At 41.0% G+C, this 14,311-nt stretch overlaps 1 protein-coding gene across 1 annotated transcript in view; it reads left to right on the forward strand.

The window, feature by feature from the left end:
- Positions 1–1,396: 1,396 nt before the first annotated feature.
- The window catches only part of FTCDNL1 (formiminotransferase cyclodeaminase N-terminal like), a gene marked incomplete at its 3' end in the record, with an annotated part of 32,983 nt that continues 20,068 nt past the window's right edge, over positions 1,397–14,311 (forward strand). The window contains exons 1-3 of the mRNA XM_082690089.1: positions 1,397–1,460; positions 3,474–3,598; positions 7,678–7,770. Coding sequence (XP_082546215.1) covers positions 3,484–3,598; positions 7,678–7,770 — 208 coding nt within the window. The 5' untranslated portion in view covers positions 1,397–1,460; positions 3,474–3,483. The remainder of the gene's footprint in view (positions 1,461–3,473; positions 3,599–7,677; positions 7,771–14,311) is intronic.

Below are 14,311 nucleotides of genomic sequence, written 5' to 3' on the forward strand. Positions count from 1 at the left end.
ACTTTTTGTAAACTGGAAACTAAAAGTAAAAGTTCTCTCAAAAAGTCAGTAAAAGCTCTCAAAAGGAGAGAAGAGAAAGTTAGGGGCAGAGGTCTAGTTAAATTATTTTGAAATTATCGCTGACATTAAGTAGATCTGCTGGGTATTGGTTTTTAGGCATTAACATGGGTATATGTCTATTTTACACATTTCTATTACAGATTCAGTAGAGAAAAAAAATACCTAAATATATATTTAATTCCACAGGATCCCAAAGCACTTTGAGGATTTAAATTGATAAGCCAACCTCAAAGGGACTGATTCTTGCAACTAAAACACAGACACCTCTGGGGTGAAATGTGGCAACAGTTTGACAGGCATAGCAGTAGCTTAGGCCAGAAAGGATTTATCCAATTAAAATTATGGGATGAATTTTGGCTGGCAGAATGTAATTACCAGCCTTGGAACGAATCCAGGATCCTGAGGTTAACACCCCTCCTCTTGCCAACAACCCTCCTACCTGCCAACACTCCGAGCTGGAGAAGGCAGGATCTGACACAATCGCACATAATACTGTTGTGACATCTCAGTACAATGATGATGATGTGAGAAGCATCATGAACCTGATTTTTTTTAACACTCATTATGTTACTTATTTTTATGCCACATTAGGCTAGAAACCAAATGTCCACATAAATGTTAATTTCCTCAAATCTGTGTTTAAAAAGTATAATTAGAAAATAAAAAATAGATTTAAAAATTAATTTATTCTGTCAAAGTAGTTATTTAGTGATTATTTCACTTCAGGAACGAAATTGGATCAAAACGGTGACATTTTATCCTTGCTATATATATTAACAAAAAAAAAAACAAAACAGGTTTTTGTAGGAGAAATGTGTTCTCAAGGTTCCCTGGCCTAGAAAACAAGGGAAATGCTTAATGCCGGGTTCACATTGCTTGTAACGGAGTCCGCGGGCAGGTGCCCCGACTGCTGCTGTCCGGGGACGGGTCCCGCCCCCGCTCACACGCGCTGGCCTGTTTCCCGCGGAGACGCCACTGACACGCGGACCCCCGCGCGCGCTCCGAAGAGCCCCCTGCTGGGTGTGCGGTTAACGGATAATGACCTCATCCGTAGATTCGGATGCCCTTTTACAAAGTCATTCATTAACAGACGAGTGTGGAGAATCCCAAGCTAAAGGAGAGGGGCGACGGAACGTTAAGCTCCCGGCCGCAGGGCTGCCGAGGGCTGCACGGGGGCGCGGGGGCGCGCCGGCGGGGGCGGGGGCGGGCGCAGGAGGCGCGGGCCGGGGGTCAGGAGGTCAGCCGGCGACCCGGGGAGCGTGCTCCGCGCTACGCCGCGGCGGGCTGGCGCGCGAGCCGGGCGTCCGGGGGGCGGGGCCGGAGGCGGAAGCTGCGCGCCGCTCACGCGCGGCGACCCCTGCTCCGCGCCGGCCCACCCCGCCGCCCCTCCGTGCGCGCAGGTCGGTTCCCTCCCCCGTGCGGAGCTGCGGGCGTGAGCGCCGGCGCTGGCGGCAGAGCCGGTCCCGGGCGGCCCCGCCGCCGGCCGTGCCTCGCTCCCGGGCCCCGGAGACGTTGCTCCCGGCGGGCGTCGCGGGGCGGCGGGGGTCTGCCCCGAGGCCCGCGCCCGTCCCCCCCCCCCCCCGGGTTAGCCTTCGGCCCACGTGGCCACGGCGCACCGGCCCCGCTGCGGGGCCGCGCAGGGAGTCCCAGCGGCGGGTGCGACCGCAGCACGCGCCCCCGCCCCCTCGGCGAGCCTTTCTGCCGCCCCGAAAGCGCGAAAGGTGGTGCGTGCGCGGGCGGCAGGTGATCCGGCGGAACTGCCGCGGGCGGCTCCCCTCCGCGCCCGCCCCGCGCGGTCCTCCCCAGGGGCGGCAGCTTTTTGGTTCGTGGCCGGAAGTCGTCGAACTGCGATTGGAGGGACGGGCGGCCGGGGAGCGCGTTCTCCCGATCCACGAACGCTCGCGGGGTTGCTCTGGGTTCCTTTGTGGGTGCAGGAGGCAGGGAGACACTTACCCTTTTGCTCACGGGCCTGACTGCGCTCCAAAAGCCTGGTGGCCGCTAATTCCAGCTTTTGCTGTGAAGGTAGATTTTTCTAACACCATCTTTGTGTGATTTAACTGTCCACAGGGAATCAAAATGTGGAATGAGAGGATGAAACTAATCCTTTCTTTTGCACTGTTAGGGGTTGCCATAAACACCATTTGTTAAAAAGCATAATTATGTTGGGAAAGTGCCTGATGAGACAATTAAGCTACATAAACACACTGAAAACAAATGAAAGCCAGAAGACGCCCACACCCCTTGTGTAAAGCAATTTTTGTTTACACAGAAACGAGAGAGGTCTGAGTTGCCTTATTACAACGATATTATTAATACCTACAAAAACCTGAAGACCATATTTTTATGACTTTTCAGGCAGGAGGTGATGGCCACAGTATGAAAAGTTGCTTGCAAACCTAGACGAGTCATGCAGTCCCGGATTCCCTCTAGGTTAGGACGATCAGGCCAAGAAACGATCTTGGTGGACAGAAGCCAGAGGGTTTATGCATCGACAGTACTGTTCCTCACATGAGAGCACAGTTCAGCTTAAACTCAGAGACTTAACGTCTGTCTCGGGCTTGGACACCATTCACTGCGGCATTCCCCACCGTGAGAGTATTACCTAAGACGAAATCACTCTATGGAATAACTTGTTGAATGCATTCATGAGAACCATACTTAGTTTTTTAATATTTAAAAGAGACCAAAATATGCCCCATCTTGAAAAGGGGAATTGTTTTGTAATTAATACACTTTCAACAAAAGGGCATCAGTCACATTTTGGGCATTTATTGTCAGATTTCAGTTCCAGGAACAGAGTCCTTTGAAAAGATTTTAAACTGATAAAGGAACTTTGGGGATTAAAGTATGAGAGGAATATAGTCAAATAGTTGTCACATACAGCACCCAAATGAGTCCCTTTTATTTGTTCATATATTGGCTGTAGCATGGACCATAGAGATAACTTTTCTTTTTGCCAGAAAGGTAGTTTTTCCAAGAATCTTCTTCACTTCTGTTTTCTACATTTCCCTAGTAAGTCTCATTTAACAAGAGGATCAAGCTTGTTAAGTATCATAGACCTTGAAAACGGGGATAATCTAAGGAAGATGGTGTATAAGAGAGAATAGAATACTTTAACAAGTATTTTCATTTACATGACAATTGAGGCTGAGTAACTTGCCCTGCGTTTCCTAGTGTCGATACTACTACGGTATGTAGTCTTATCTGTACATGACCACATACACATGGTTTTCTGGTTGACTCAATCTGAAGGTTTCTCCCTTCAGGTGTTCTCCAGGAATAAAACAGTGAAGTGTTCATATTATGACTGCCTGATTTCCAAAAAAGTATAATTTTTTTTATGGTTAATGAACATGAAAATACAAAATGAGCCATAAAGACCAAAATGAACAATAGTTTTTCTCCTATTCCAGAAAAATCACCATGGCTTCTTCCAGACTCGGGTTCTGTTTGGCTGCTTGTTTACTAAGTATTTCAGAAGCCAGAAGAAAATACGTTGTTGAGAACATAGCAAAAGCAGCTCTTCTTGAAAGAAATGGTAGGAAAACAGACAGTTGATGTGAATATGTATGAGTACAGTAGTTTTTGTATTCTGCAGACAGTGCTATAGAACATTCTTTCTTCTTAGACTTCTCCTTGTTTTGAGGCTGTTAGAGCTTCTGCAGGACTCCGGGATACTGAGATAGATCAGTCACTCATGGGCACATGTGCTCTTCCCAAAAGCCCACATAAGCTCAGCAGTGCACTTATTCACACGAGAGTGAGTGCCTGAGATGAGCATTGTTCAGGGGTTCAGGCTCCTGAGGAGGATATGTTTACATAAAAGTTTAATGTTTCCCTCATGGGCCACTTATTTGATCATTAATAGAATGAGCATAATTGTACATTATGCTTTTTATTCAACAGGTTGTATAAAAAATAAACTGGCCAAATACCAGCTACTTTTCAAAGCTCTCCTGCCAACAAAACCCATGCTTTCATTACATCATTATTATTTCTCCTCCATTTTCTCCATATAAAAACTCGTAGGCAGTTGCATTTAAATGATGGGTGTAAGATCTCTCAGCAGTTTCAAAAACTGGACCTCAAGCCTCTTTACTCCCTGGGCCAGTATTTCCAATGAGAGATATTATTCTTTGTTTTACCCTTGTTAAAATGTTCATGTGATGACACACGGTTTGGGTTCTAGATGTTTTTGCTTTCACACACACAAAACAGAATGTATTCAGACTTCTTATCGTTTGAGTAGAATGCTTTGTTAATGAAAATCAACTTTTTGGCAACAGGTGAACATTCGGGTCACAATCCAGAAGCATTCAAGACAGTCTGTGTTAATTTCTGAGTCATTTTTGATCTGGGGACTACTTTTCATGAGAAAGAAGTGTTTTCCCCTGGCCCGTTTCTAATGGTGAGCACATTTAAGTTACTGTCTTACAACTTTGCAGGAGCTGGAAGCGTCTAAGAAAATTCCTTATAATTGCTGATAAGAAAACTCCTCTAGAGGCAGGATGCTTCTGTGCTTTTGCATTCTCTTTGTGGGAAGAGCCAGCTTGGGCCCCTCATTGTGAGACACAGTACTTCTAATGGGACTGGGTTACCTGTCTCTGTGATTAAGTGAATATGCAGGGACATTTGTGGAAGCCACAGACTGATGGACACCTGGGTCTCGACTCAGAGTTCTTATCAGCTTATTAGTGGCAGCGGCTCAAGTGGAATTATAGCTATTATACTCCATTAGAAATACCAAACAATTTACTTCTGCCGAGATTCATACTGACAGTTCCTCCTGCCAGCAGTAATTTTTTTTCCTATATGCATGCTTAAGAAATTGCAGGAGAGAGTGTTTCATTCTTTTAGCATTTGATTCAATTGTATCATATGAAACTGAGAATAAAAGCTTTTCAGAAGAAGATTTGGGATGAAAAAATAAAATCATCTCTTTTCTTCCAGGAGCTAGAGTATGTTGAAAAAATACTTAAAAGAAGAGGTTGTATAATCTTGTTCTTGCTTCATCTTTTCTGATTTTAAAAAGTGAGGGAAGGTGGAACTAGCTAAGAAAATGACCTGTCATTTTACGAATATTTTAAATGCCTTTATTTTTAAATGAGTGGAATAAAATTATATCATCCATATTTTTTCTGATTAAGCAATGTGAACATATTTAAATCGCCTAAAATGTCTTGGGCAAAGAACCTGAGTTATAAATTTTAGATGTACACCAGGGCAGGGCTTTGTAGATGCTCATTTGGCTTTGAGTGAGTGACATATGTTTATCTTCTCATGTTATTAAAATTAATAGCGTAGGGCTGCTGTAAGCTCTGCAGTTCCTGTGTGTAACTTATTTTTCCTCTCTTCTGAAAAGATTAATTGTTAGGCTGCCAGGGGACAGGGCGACAAAGGTATAATAGCATAGCTAACGGTTTAATTACTGCCTGAAAACTTTTGTCCTTCACTTTGAATTTGCTTTTGTAGGCTTAAGGGGGACTTTTAAGGAGGCTGAACCAGGCTTGTAAACTTTAAAAATAACGTGGGATAATGTGCGGCTACCATACAAGTGTATGGCAGCTTTCTCCTCCAGGTTACACATTCAAGTGAGTCACAAGCCACCAAAAGCTGAAAGTCGTTAACATCTGAAGGATGTTGGTGGCCTCTGACAAGGAGATGGTGGGGACAGAATGGTTTCTAACGGACAGGTGCATGTATCCCAGGCACCTGTGCTTTAGGCACTAATTGGCCTGTCTTAGCTTTTCCAGATGTCAGATTTTGATCCAGGCAGTTTGATTTGGGAAGTTTTGATTTGGAAATTTCCTTTCATTTGGAAGGAAAAATTGACAAAGTGTAGAGGATGAGATTGAGAAGGAGCAGAATTTAGAGTGGTGTGATTTGGGCGATTGAAATAGGAGGCTACCATCTTGGACTAAGTTAAGATAACTTTGGCAAGCCCAGTGGCAAGTCCAAGAGATCATCTGTCATAGACACCAAAGACTAGCCTCTGAACTGAGCCTCTGAACTGTTATAACTAGATATCAGATCTCATTATAACTGTAATCTGGTTATATAGTAATCCTGTAAGAAGTAGACATTACTACCCGTGAATTTCATGATTAGTCAATGTCACTTTAGAGGTCAAATCCCAGGATTTTTCTATCACGCTCAATTTAATTGTATCAGAAGAAATAAATTATTAAGATTTCATCACAGAAAAAAATTCTTGCATGTATGTGTTGTTTTCTTTGCAGGGCAGAAATATCCTGAAGTATCAATGTTCAGTATATTTCATTTTCTGATCAAGACTACATCAGATCTGTCATTACAGTAACAGCTTCTATTAATGAGTTAGGTAAGATTTTAGTTTCTTTATGTATATGTCTTTGGATGAAGGGTAGGCTTCAGGTAGACCTGAATGCTCTTTAATCATTGATTTCTTGTATAAATGTGAATACTCAAGACAGCATACCCCAAAACTTCATTTCATTATTCTTCTGAACATGTATATCCCAAACATTTCCCATTTCCTCCTTATTAAAATGAACCTTGGGGTCCAAGATTTAATCAGACTCTTACTGAAGATGATGATCCCATATCTTATGTGGTTAAGGAGAACTTTTCTAGTTTTAATCTGTGAAGTAGTAGTGTTGAAATCAACCTTGATTTTACTGATAACTTGGCATGGAACGAAATACACTATAAGCAGTTGTGTTTTGGGTTGGGACCCTGAAATCTCAAGTTAGTTCATGGGTTAAAACGAAATGAACTCCATGGTTCACAGGGATGTTGTCAGGTTAAACAGGACAACTTGGATTGGAAGGATCATAATTGTTTAAAGAAAAGCCTATAGTATCTTAATCTTGTTTAGTGAAGGGTTCAAAATATTTTCAGATAAACCTGATTTCAACTTAGCAGAGTGTCTTCTTTCAAAAGGCCCATATTTTTAGAGAGCAAAGAGCTGACTGATAACTTCTAGCAAACAAAGGACAGATTATCTTGACTGTTAATCATAGGATGTAAAATTTGCTTCTTTGTTTTTTATCTCTGTTGCTAAAATGATCATGTTGCATTACTGAAAACTCAGAGTAGTAGTAGCATAGGTGTCTGTAACATGTACCTAGACAAAATGATTCAGTGTAAAAAGCTATTTACTGAATAAGAGCAAAATCAAATAATTATGCTTCAGAAAAATGTGTATGTATTTTTTAATGTAATTATTTATAAAGCATTCTGAAAATAACAGAATTTTATCAGATTAATGTGGTAGAATTGAAAAAATTTAAAGTAACCAACTGAAAAAAAAAAAAAACCAAAGTTGCTTAAGACTGATGAGCGTTGTGTAATTCTCCACTTTCGGGAATAAAGAGCTGGCAGAAATGTGAAACTTTATGACAATAGGGAGGTGAGGTGAAGGGAAATGGTTGGATCTTTTATTTTTCTTTATTTGGATAAAAATAAGCTCCCTTGCAGATTGCAAAAGAAAACAGCTAGTGGGACAGTAAAATTATAGCTGCTTCTTTAGATGCAAGTGAAAGTTCAGTGATTGCTATTTGCAGTTCACATTTTAAGGCAATTCTCTTCTGGCTGCCAGCTTGGAGGCCTTTAATTCTATCACTGTGGAGATTTGAGAGGGGAGCCACTCTTGCCTGGGAGCAGTGAACCTTTCTCCCATTGACCCTCTTTCTGGTGTCCCAGGGGACAAATGTGGCGCTGTGGCCAGAAGTAAGAGAAAGTTTAGGGCAGTGTATCACTCCTGATTAGAAACCATTTTTCACAATTCAGAACAGTTTTTGATAAGATAAGCATTCCTCAACTCCCCGAGAAGAGTTGACCTTGGAGAATTCCAGCAACAACAGGCTCTCATGGGCTGCGGTACACACCATGTCTCTGTGACTTCTCTTTCCACTCTCCACCCAACTGGGATGGGGCACATAACCATTTCATCCTTTACAGATTCACCATAGATCACGAGAAGCAACAGTAGTTTCTGATGAGTTCTGTAGACTCCTTAGGGCAGAACAATGGTGTGTTTTGCCCATCTGTGTCCTATTTTCTTGAGCAGGGGTAATGATGAGGTTGAAAACCACTTAAATGTTAACTCCTACCCCTTTTTCCTCTGATTTTTTTTCTTTCTTTCCTTATGCACAACTCTCTTTAAGATTTGCTTTGCAACTGAACTGTCACATGCTTGATTTCAGCCCCAGGGGTGAGTTTAATTTGGAAAATTTGAGCTATGTCACTTGAGGTGTTTTTGAATTAGGCAAATTGGGAGAAAAGAAAGACCTTTTGCCTGGACTGTCTAGCTGCACCGTGGTTAATTATGAGATGCAGAGGCTCATAACCTTTGGGGGAAAGTCCGCCTTAGGATAATTGCATTCTTCTCTGTATGACCCCAGAAGTCCCTGTATGATGTTGCCTCATTTTTATTTAATGCTGTATTGTCTGACATTTGGGCTGTAGATCTGGGATTCTGGCTGAGCTGGGCTACAGTAAGTACTAGCAATAGGAAAAGAGACTTGTTTCCAGAGGAGCACCTCCCTGCTTGTGCTGCATTTTAATGCGACCTGACAGTCTAAAGATTATTTCGGGAAAGCCTGGGCTGAAATTTGCTGTACTTTTTATCCAGGAAAGGGTTAAAATTCAGCATGGGGGAAAATACGTTGCACACAAAAATGAAGAGTTCAGAATTGTCCAGACCAGAATAATGAATTTAATTGTCTTCAAAACAATTATGTTCAATTACATTAAATCTCAAATTAGCTAGTATACGAAGTTCTTCATTACATCAGGACCAGTCCCCCCCCAGATGCTCATCGTGTGTCGGAGACAGTTGACAATCGGAGGGTCTGGACACAGTGTTTCTCCCTTCCCTTGCCCTTTTGCTTCATTGGCAGCTACTGTACCTCATGATTTAAACATGGACATTTCTAATTAAATGAGAGCTCAGCTGCATTCTTGAACTAATTTATAACATTTGATTTGAAATGTAATAGCTTCAATCTTCATCTGATTAAAAACAGTCATATACTGTATATGGTTACTATTTTGATGCTGCAACATGCAGTTTTTATTTTTACATTCCCCTTTCTACACAGCTGTTCATCTAATATTGATGTTTTTATAAAGTTTTTTTTTTTTTTGTTGTTGTTGTTGTTTTATAACAGCATGCCCAGGCATTCTTATGAGATAGAAGTATTCACATTCTAGAACTTGCTGTTCTCAGAACAGCAAAGGGATGTTTTTCACTTAGGGTGACACCTTCTCATGGAAACCAACTTTAGGATAATCATAACCCACTTTCTCTGGGAGGAAGGGCAATGGAGAACATTCCAGTGACATGAAAAGTAGTTCTTATTGATATGTATAATTCACGTATGCTTTATATGAAAATATTCTGAATAATGTACTTCAGAACATTTTTATAGCAGCTGTAAGCTTGCTTGTAGCTTAAGGAATGGGTTCTTAAGGTGAGGTCCAAAATTAGAGCTTGGGGGGGCCTTATAAGTAATGTCAGAATCATCGGCAGGTTTTGTGTGTGTTCATTTGTGTATGCATACATAGTCACAGACACTTACACATACTTCTGCGTGTAATTTTCATAGAAGAACTTTTAGGATAAAGGGCCCAGTGATGCAGAGGCTCAGATGTGAGAGCATCCCGGGTTTGAGGACCTGCAGACGACTTCAGTGTGGCAGGCTGGAACTTAGAGATGGCGTTGGAGGGGAGAGGCAGTCCTGGGCCTGTTAAAAAATGAAGCTTCAGGGTAGTTAGAGGTCAGAGCGTGAAATCCCGTAGGCCAGGTTAAGGAGTTTAAACCATATCCTCAAGGCAGTGGGAACCACAGGAGTGTTTTAAGCCAGAGAGCGGTGTGATTGGCTTTGGGTTTTAGAAAGCCTTCTCTGCCTGCATGTTAGAGGATGATTAGGAAGCAGGCAGACCAGTTTGGAAAGGTGATGGTGCCCTAGATAATAAAGTGGAGAGAATGGAGAAAGCCCATAGGATGTTGGGGGGGGGGAGGGGTGCGGACAAAGCAATGGTATGGAAGTGTCATCATTTACAAATGATGGAAGAAAGGGATGTGGGGGGGAAGGAGCAGGAATACTTTTTTATACGCTGCCATTTGGCAACGAGATACAAAACTGAGAGCTGGGAGACACGAAAATCTAGTCTGTACTTACTGAAAGCTTATCCTTTTCCAAAAATATTTGGACTTTGGTTTTCATTGAAAATGAAAACCACATTTGATCTGTTAGGCTCTCGTTCATTTTTATCTGTATTGTGTCTTTAAATTTTTTCTTCGCTCCCTTTTCCCCTCCTCTCTCTGTCCTTTCCTCTCTCTTTGCTTTTCCTCCTTCCTTTCCTTCTTTTTCTTCTTTGTTATTATCCAAATGATACACGCATGTGGCTGAAAGTTGACTGTTTCACAGGGTTTATTCCCAAAGCTCTAAGTACCCACCTCCATTTTCCCTATTACTTTTTCTTCTCCCCAAAGCCAAGTGCTTTCAACTCTCTTGTCTTATCATTTAGGATTCAACTCCAGATGTCCAAATACCAACTCATATTGGTGCTGCTTGGTTTTTCAGTTTTAGGCACTGTCTATTGACTTCTCCTTGCAGAAGATGAAAATTTAGCTTCCTTTCACCACCCACGCCTGACCCCCAATATAAACACACTCATACACTCTTCCTGATCCTCCCTCTTCTCCATAAGTTATATCAAAGTTTGGATAAATATTTGGTGGTTACATTATTATAACTATGTAAACATTCACAATGAGGTATTTAGAATGTTGTTATTATTTTACCCTTTTTACACAATTTTCTTTTGGCTGGAATTGATCATTATCTTTTTGATTGTTTACTTAGTTTTTAAAATACCCGTCAATGGTTTAACCTCAGCCTGTCTGTTAATAATAGCATCTCTCCATGCATTTAGATAGAACATTCCATGTATTGGAATGTTCTATCAATTCCATGTATTGAATGTTCTATCAGTTCTATCAGTTTCATCTTCTTAAAGAATCATCTTCTAGAGCTCTCTGACCTGTTTCATTTAGGACTAGTTGCCCTCAGTTTGTTGAGGATAACTGTCATCATGGAATCTCCCTTAATTACCATCCTGGGTATTCCCTGCATCTCTCCATGTTGGATACCCTGGTTCCTAAATCTCATATCTTCTCTTTTCTATCCCCCTTAGTTTATGGCCTGTTTTAGGGGTATATATCTTCTAGGAGCTTCCTTTGAAAAGAGGGATGGGGGAGTATTTTTTGAGACCTTACATGTCTGAAAATGCTATTATTCTATCATCACACTTGTTAGTTTGGCTAGGTATAAAATTCTAGGTTAAAAATAATAATTCCTTTATTTTGAAGACATTGTATTATTGAATTCTTATTTTTATGTTACTATTGAGACCTCTGAAGTCATTATGATTCCTAGTTTTTGTATGTGATCTGTCATTTCTCTCTGGAAGCTTGTAAGATTTTCACTTTCTTTCCAGTGTTCTGAAATTTTTGTGACATGTTCTTTGTATGGATCTGTTTTCATTTATTTTGCTGGAGATGTGTTAGGTGCTTTGAATCCTTGACCCTCTTGTTCCTTGGTGCCAGACAACTCTTGAATTATCCCACTGACGATTTTTTCCATTTTCTCAGTTCTTTCTGGAGGCTCTATTATTTGGAAATTGGAACTCTAGTATTGGTTCTCTACATTTATTTTCTCTCCTTTCCCCATCACTTTATATTTTTGTAATACTTTCTGGCAGATTTCCTCTATATGCCAAGCCTTCAGTAAGTCTTTCATTCTTTTTCTGTACTAGCTTCCAAATACTTTTATATACTCCTTTTATCTTATATATGCTTATATATACTACTTTTATTTTATTATTTGAAATAACATCCTGGCCATGTCTCATGAATGTAGTATCTATGGATAATTTTTGATATTTTCTTCTTCCTGCATTGTGTCTGTTTTTCAGCCCCTACCCGCTCCCCACCCCCCTTACCCCCAGGTTGCTTGTTTGTTTTAGAAGCATTTCTTGGATGTCTGATGATTCTGGTTGGCTGCTTACTCTGAGAGTAGGCACTGAAAGACCGAAAGGATATTCTCAGTATATGGGTGGAGCTTGTCAACTGTAAACTCATCTGATCAGATCATTTCTTTGGGGAACCCCTATGTTAGGTTTTTTTGTTTGTTTGTTTTTTCCTCTTGGGTTGTTCAAGTTCCTCAGAGAAGGATCATCCAGTCTTCAGCCTGGAGGGTAGACACAGCTGTCCATATTTTAGGAAAAGAGTTGCAGAATGGGGCTGGTAGAGTCTCAGCATTTAGTTTGTAAATATTCTCTTAGCTGCCCTCTTTTCATTACTCATCCCTGCCCGCAGCTCTGCCTGGGATTCTCCAGCTCAGATGCCTCGGTGCCAGATGTCTCTCGTGTCTTCTGCCAAGGTGGGGGCAGGGCACTTGCCTTTCTATGTGGGGGGCAGGTAGCATCTAACTGCTTCTTAAATAGCCTTTCCACGAGTCTCCCTGTTTTTGAGCTTTGCCTTGATCTTTCCTTCCAAACTGAGGCTGCCATTTCTGATCATTATCAAGTGCCTGTGCCGTAAGTCAGGTTCTTCTCTGCTTTTCCTCTTGCTGCGTTGGGTCTGCTAAATCACCTACGACTCTTATATCTGTTTTCCAAGTTCTGGTGCTATTGCCTCCTCTTCCATTTCTCTACCATTTGTTCGAGTGAGTCCTTGCTTTTAAAAAGTATCCCTTTCCCATCTTTTTCCTGGGGTTTTGGGAAGCAGTGAGAATAATTATAAGGTCCATACTCTTATCTTTATTTGGAAGTCCCTACTTCTGTAATTCTCCTCAATGATTTTCAGTTAATTTGGATCATTCTAAGAACACGTCATTCATCTAATTTGGAATCAATGGTAAGTTTACAGGAACGTATTCTTTTTTCTGATGTCCCAACTCTATATTGACAATATTTAGTCTCAGTTTCTGGGCTTTTATAAATTTTTTATAAGCATTTTTCTCTGAAGGATTGCTGTGGGTCATACTGCTTCCTGTATGTTTTCCCCTTCTTCCTTACTCACTGTTTTTACATGTGAGAGCCAGTGTTTCTGAAACATGACCCTGTTTCCCATTCACACATAAATCTTCGTGAGAAGGACTGAGTGAAGATGTGGGGGAGGGGTCAGGGCAGAAGGTGCTCAGGCAAATTCTCCCAGTGATTTGCTGGTGACGGTGGGCTTACCTAACATGTCGGCTCATAGCATTCAGCTTTAAAAGTCTGGGCAATAGCTATAAATTTTATAAATGATATGGAAACCTGCTTTTTGTTTTATGTCATTAATCAAGAATAATGTTTGTACAATGCCATATAAATGGACATTATTTAGAAGACTGGAAAGATAAGGTGCTAGCTCAGTAAGTTATATGACTAAAGAAATAGCTTCTACATGATTGATTTTTGTTTTTTTGATTTACCTCAAAATAGATAAAACATTAATGGATTTGATTAGAAATATCAGCCTTGTTAGATGTTTTTTCGAGTATTTTTATGACTTGGAGGACACATGCCATGATAGATTCACACGATGTCAACACTTGTGTGATAGTCTTGAGACCCTTTGATTACCTTATTACAGATTGTCAAAACATGGGCTGATCTGGCAAATCAGGCACAACTTTCCACTTCAAGAATTTTCTACCCTGATTCTCTAGTTGCTATGGAGATTGTCTTATAAAACAGCCCTGGATTTGGTTGAGATTAGTCAATTTAGATGCTGGGTTCTGATATAATTCTCTCCACCATCAGCAATGCCCTCATTGCCATAGTATAAAAACAGTGGTTCATTTTATGAGCATATGTTAACACAGTTTTAGGACATAGCATTTAGTTGGAGAATTTTAAGGATACTGGCACCGTATTTTAAGAAAACTGAAAAAAACAAGGGATTGTGCATTAGGAAAGTACATAAAACACTAAGATTGATTTAGCACATTTTAACTATAAAGTAGAGTAACCAGGGTGTTCTTAAATGCAGATTACTATAGGTTTAATAAATGCAACAGGATTATATTGGCTAATGTAAACGGAGGTACTAATGAAGAAGGATAAGGCCAAGTGGGAGAAGTGAGATAAACTAATCTGTTCTTCCATGGCAGTTAGGGATGAACCCAACCATACTTGAAAAACCTGCATCCTTTTCTTGTGCTTTGACTCTACGGTAAACTGAAGTCCAGGCAAGTTAACATCCCATGGGACAAGC

The sequence above is a fragment of the Mustela nivalis genome (genome assembly GCF_964662115.1).
Source record: "Mustela nivalis genome assembly, chromosome: 11".
Lineage (NCBI taxonomy): Eukaryota > Metazoa > Chordata > Mammalia > Carnivora > Mustelidae > Mustela > Mustela nivalis.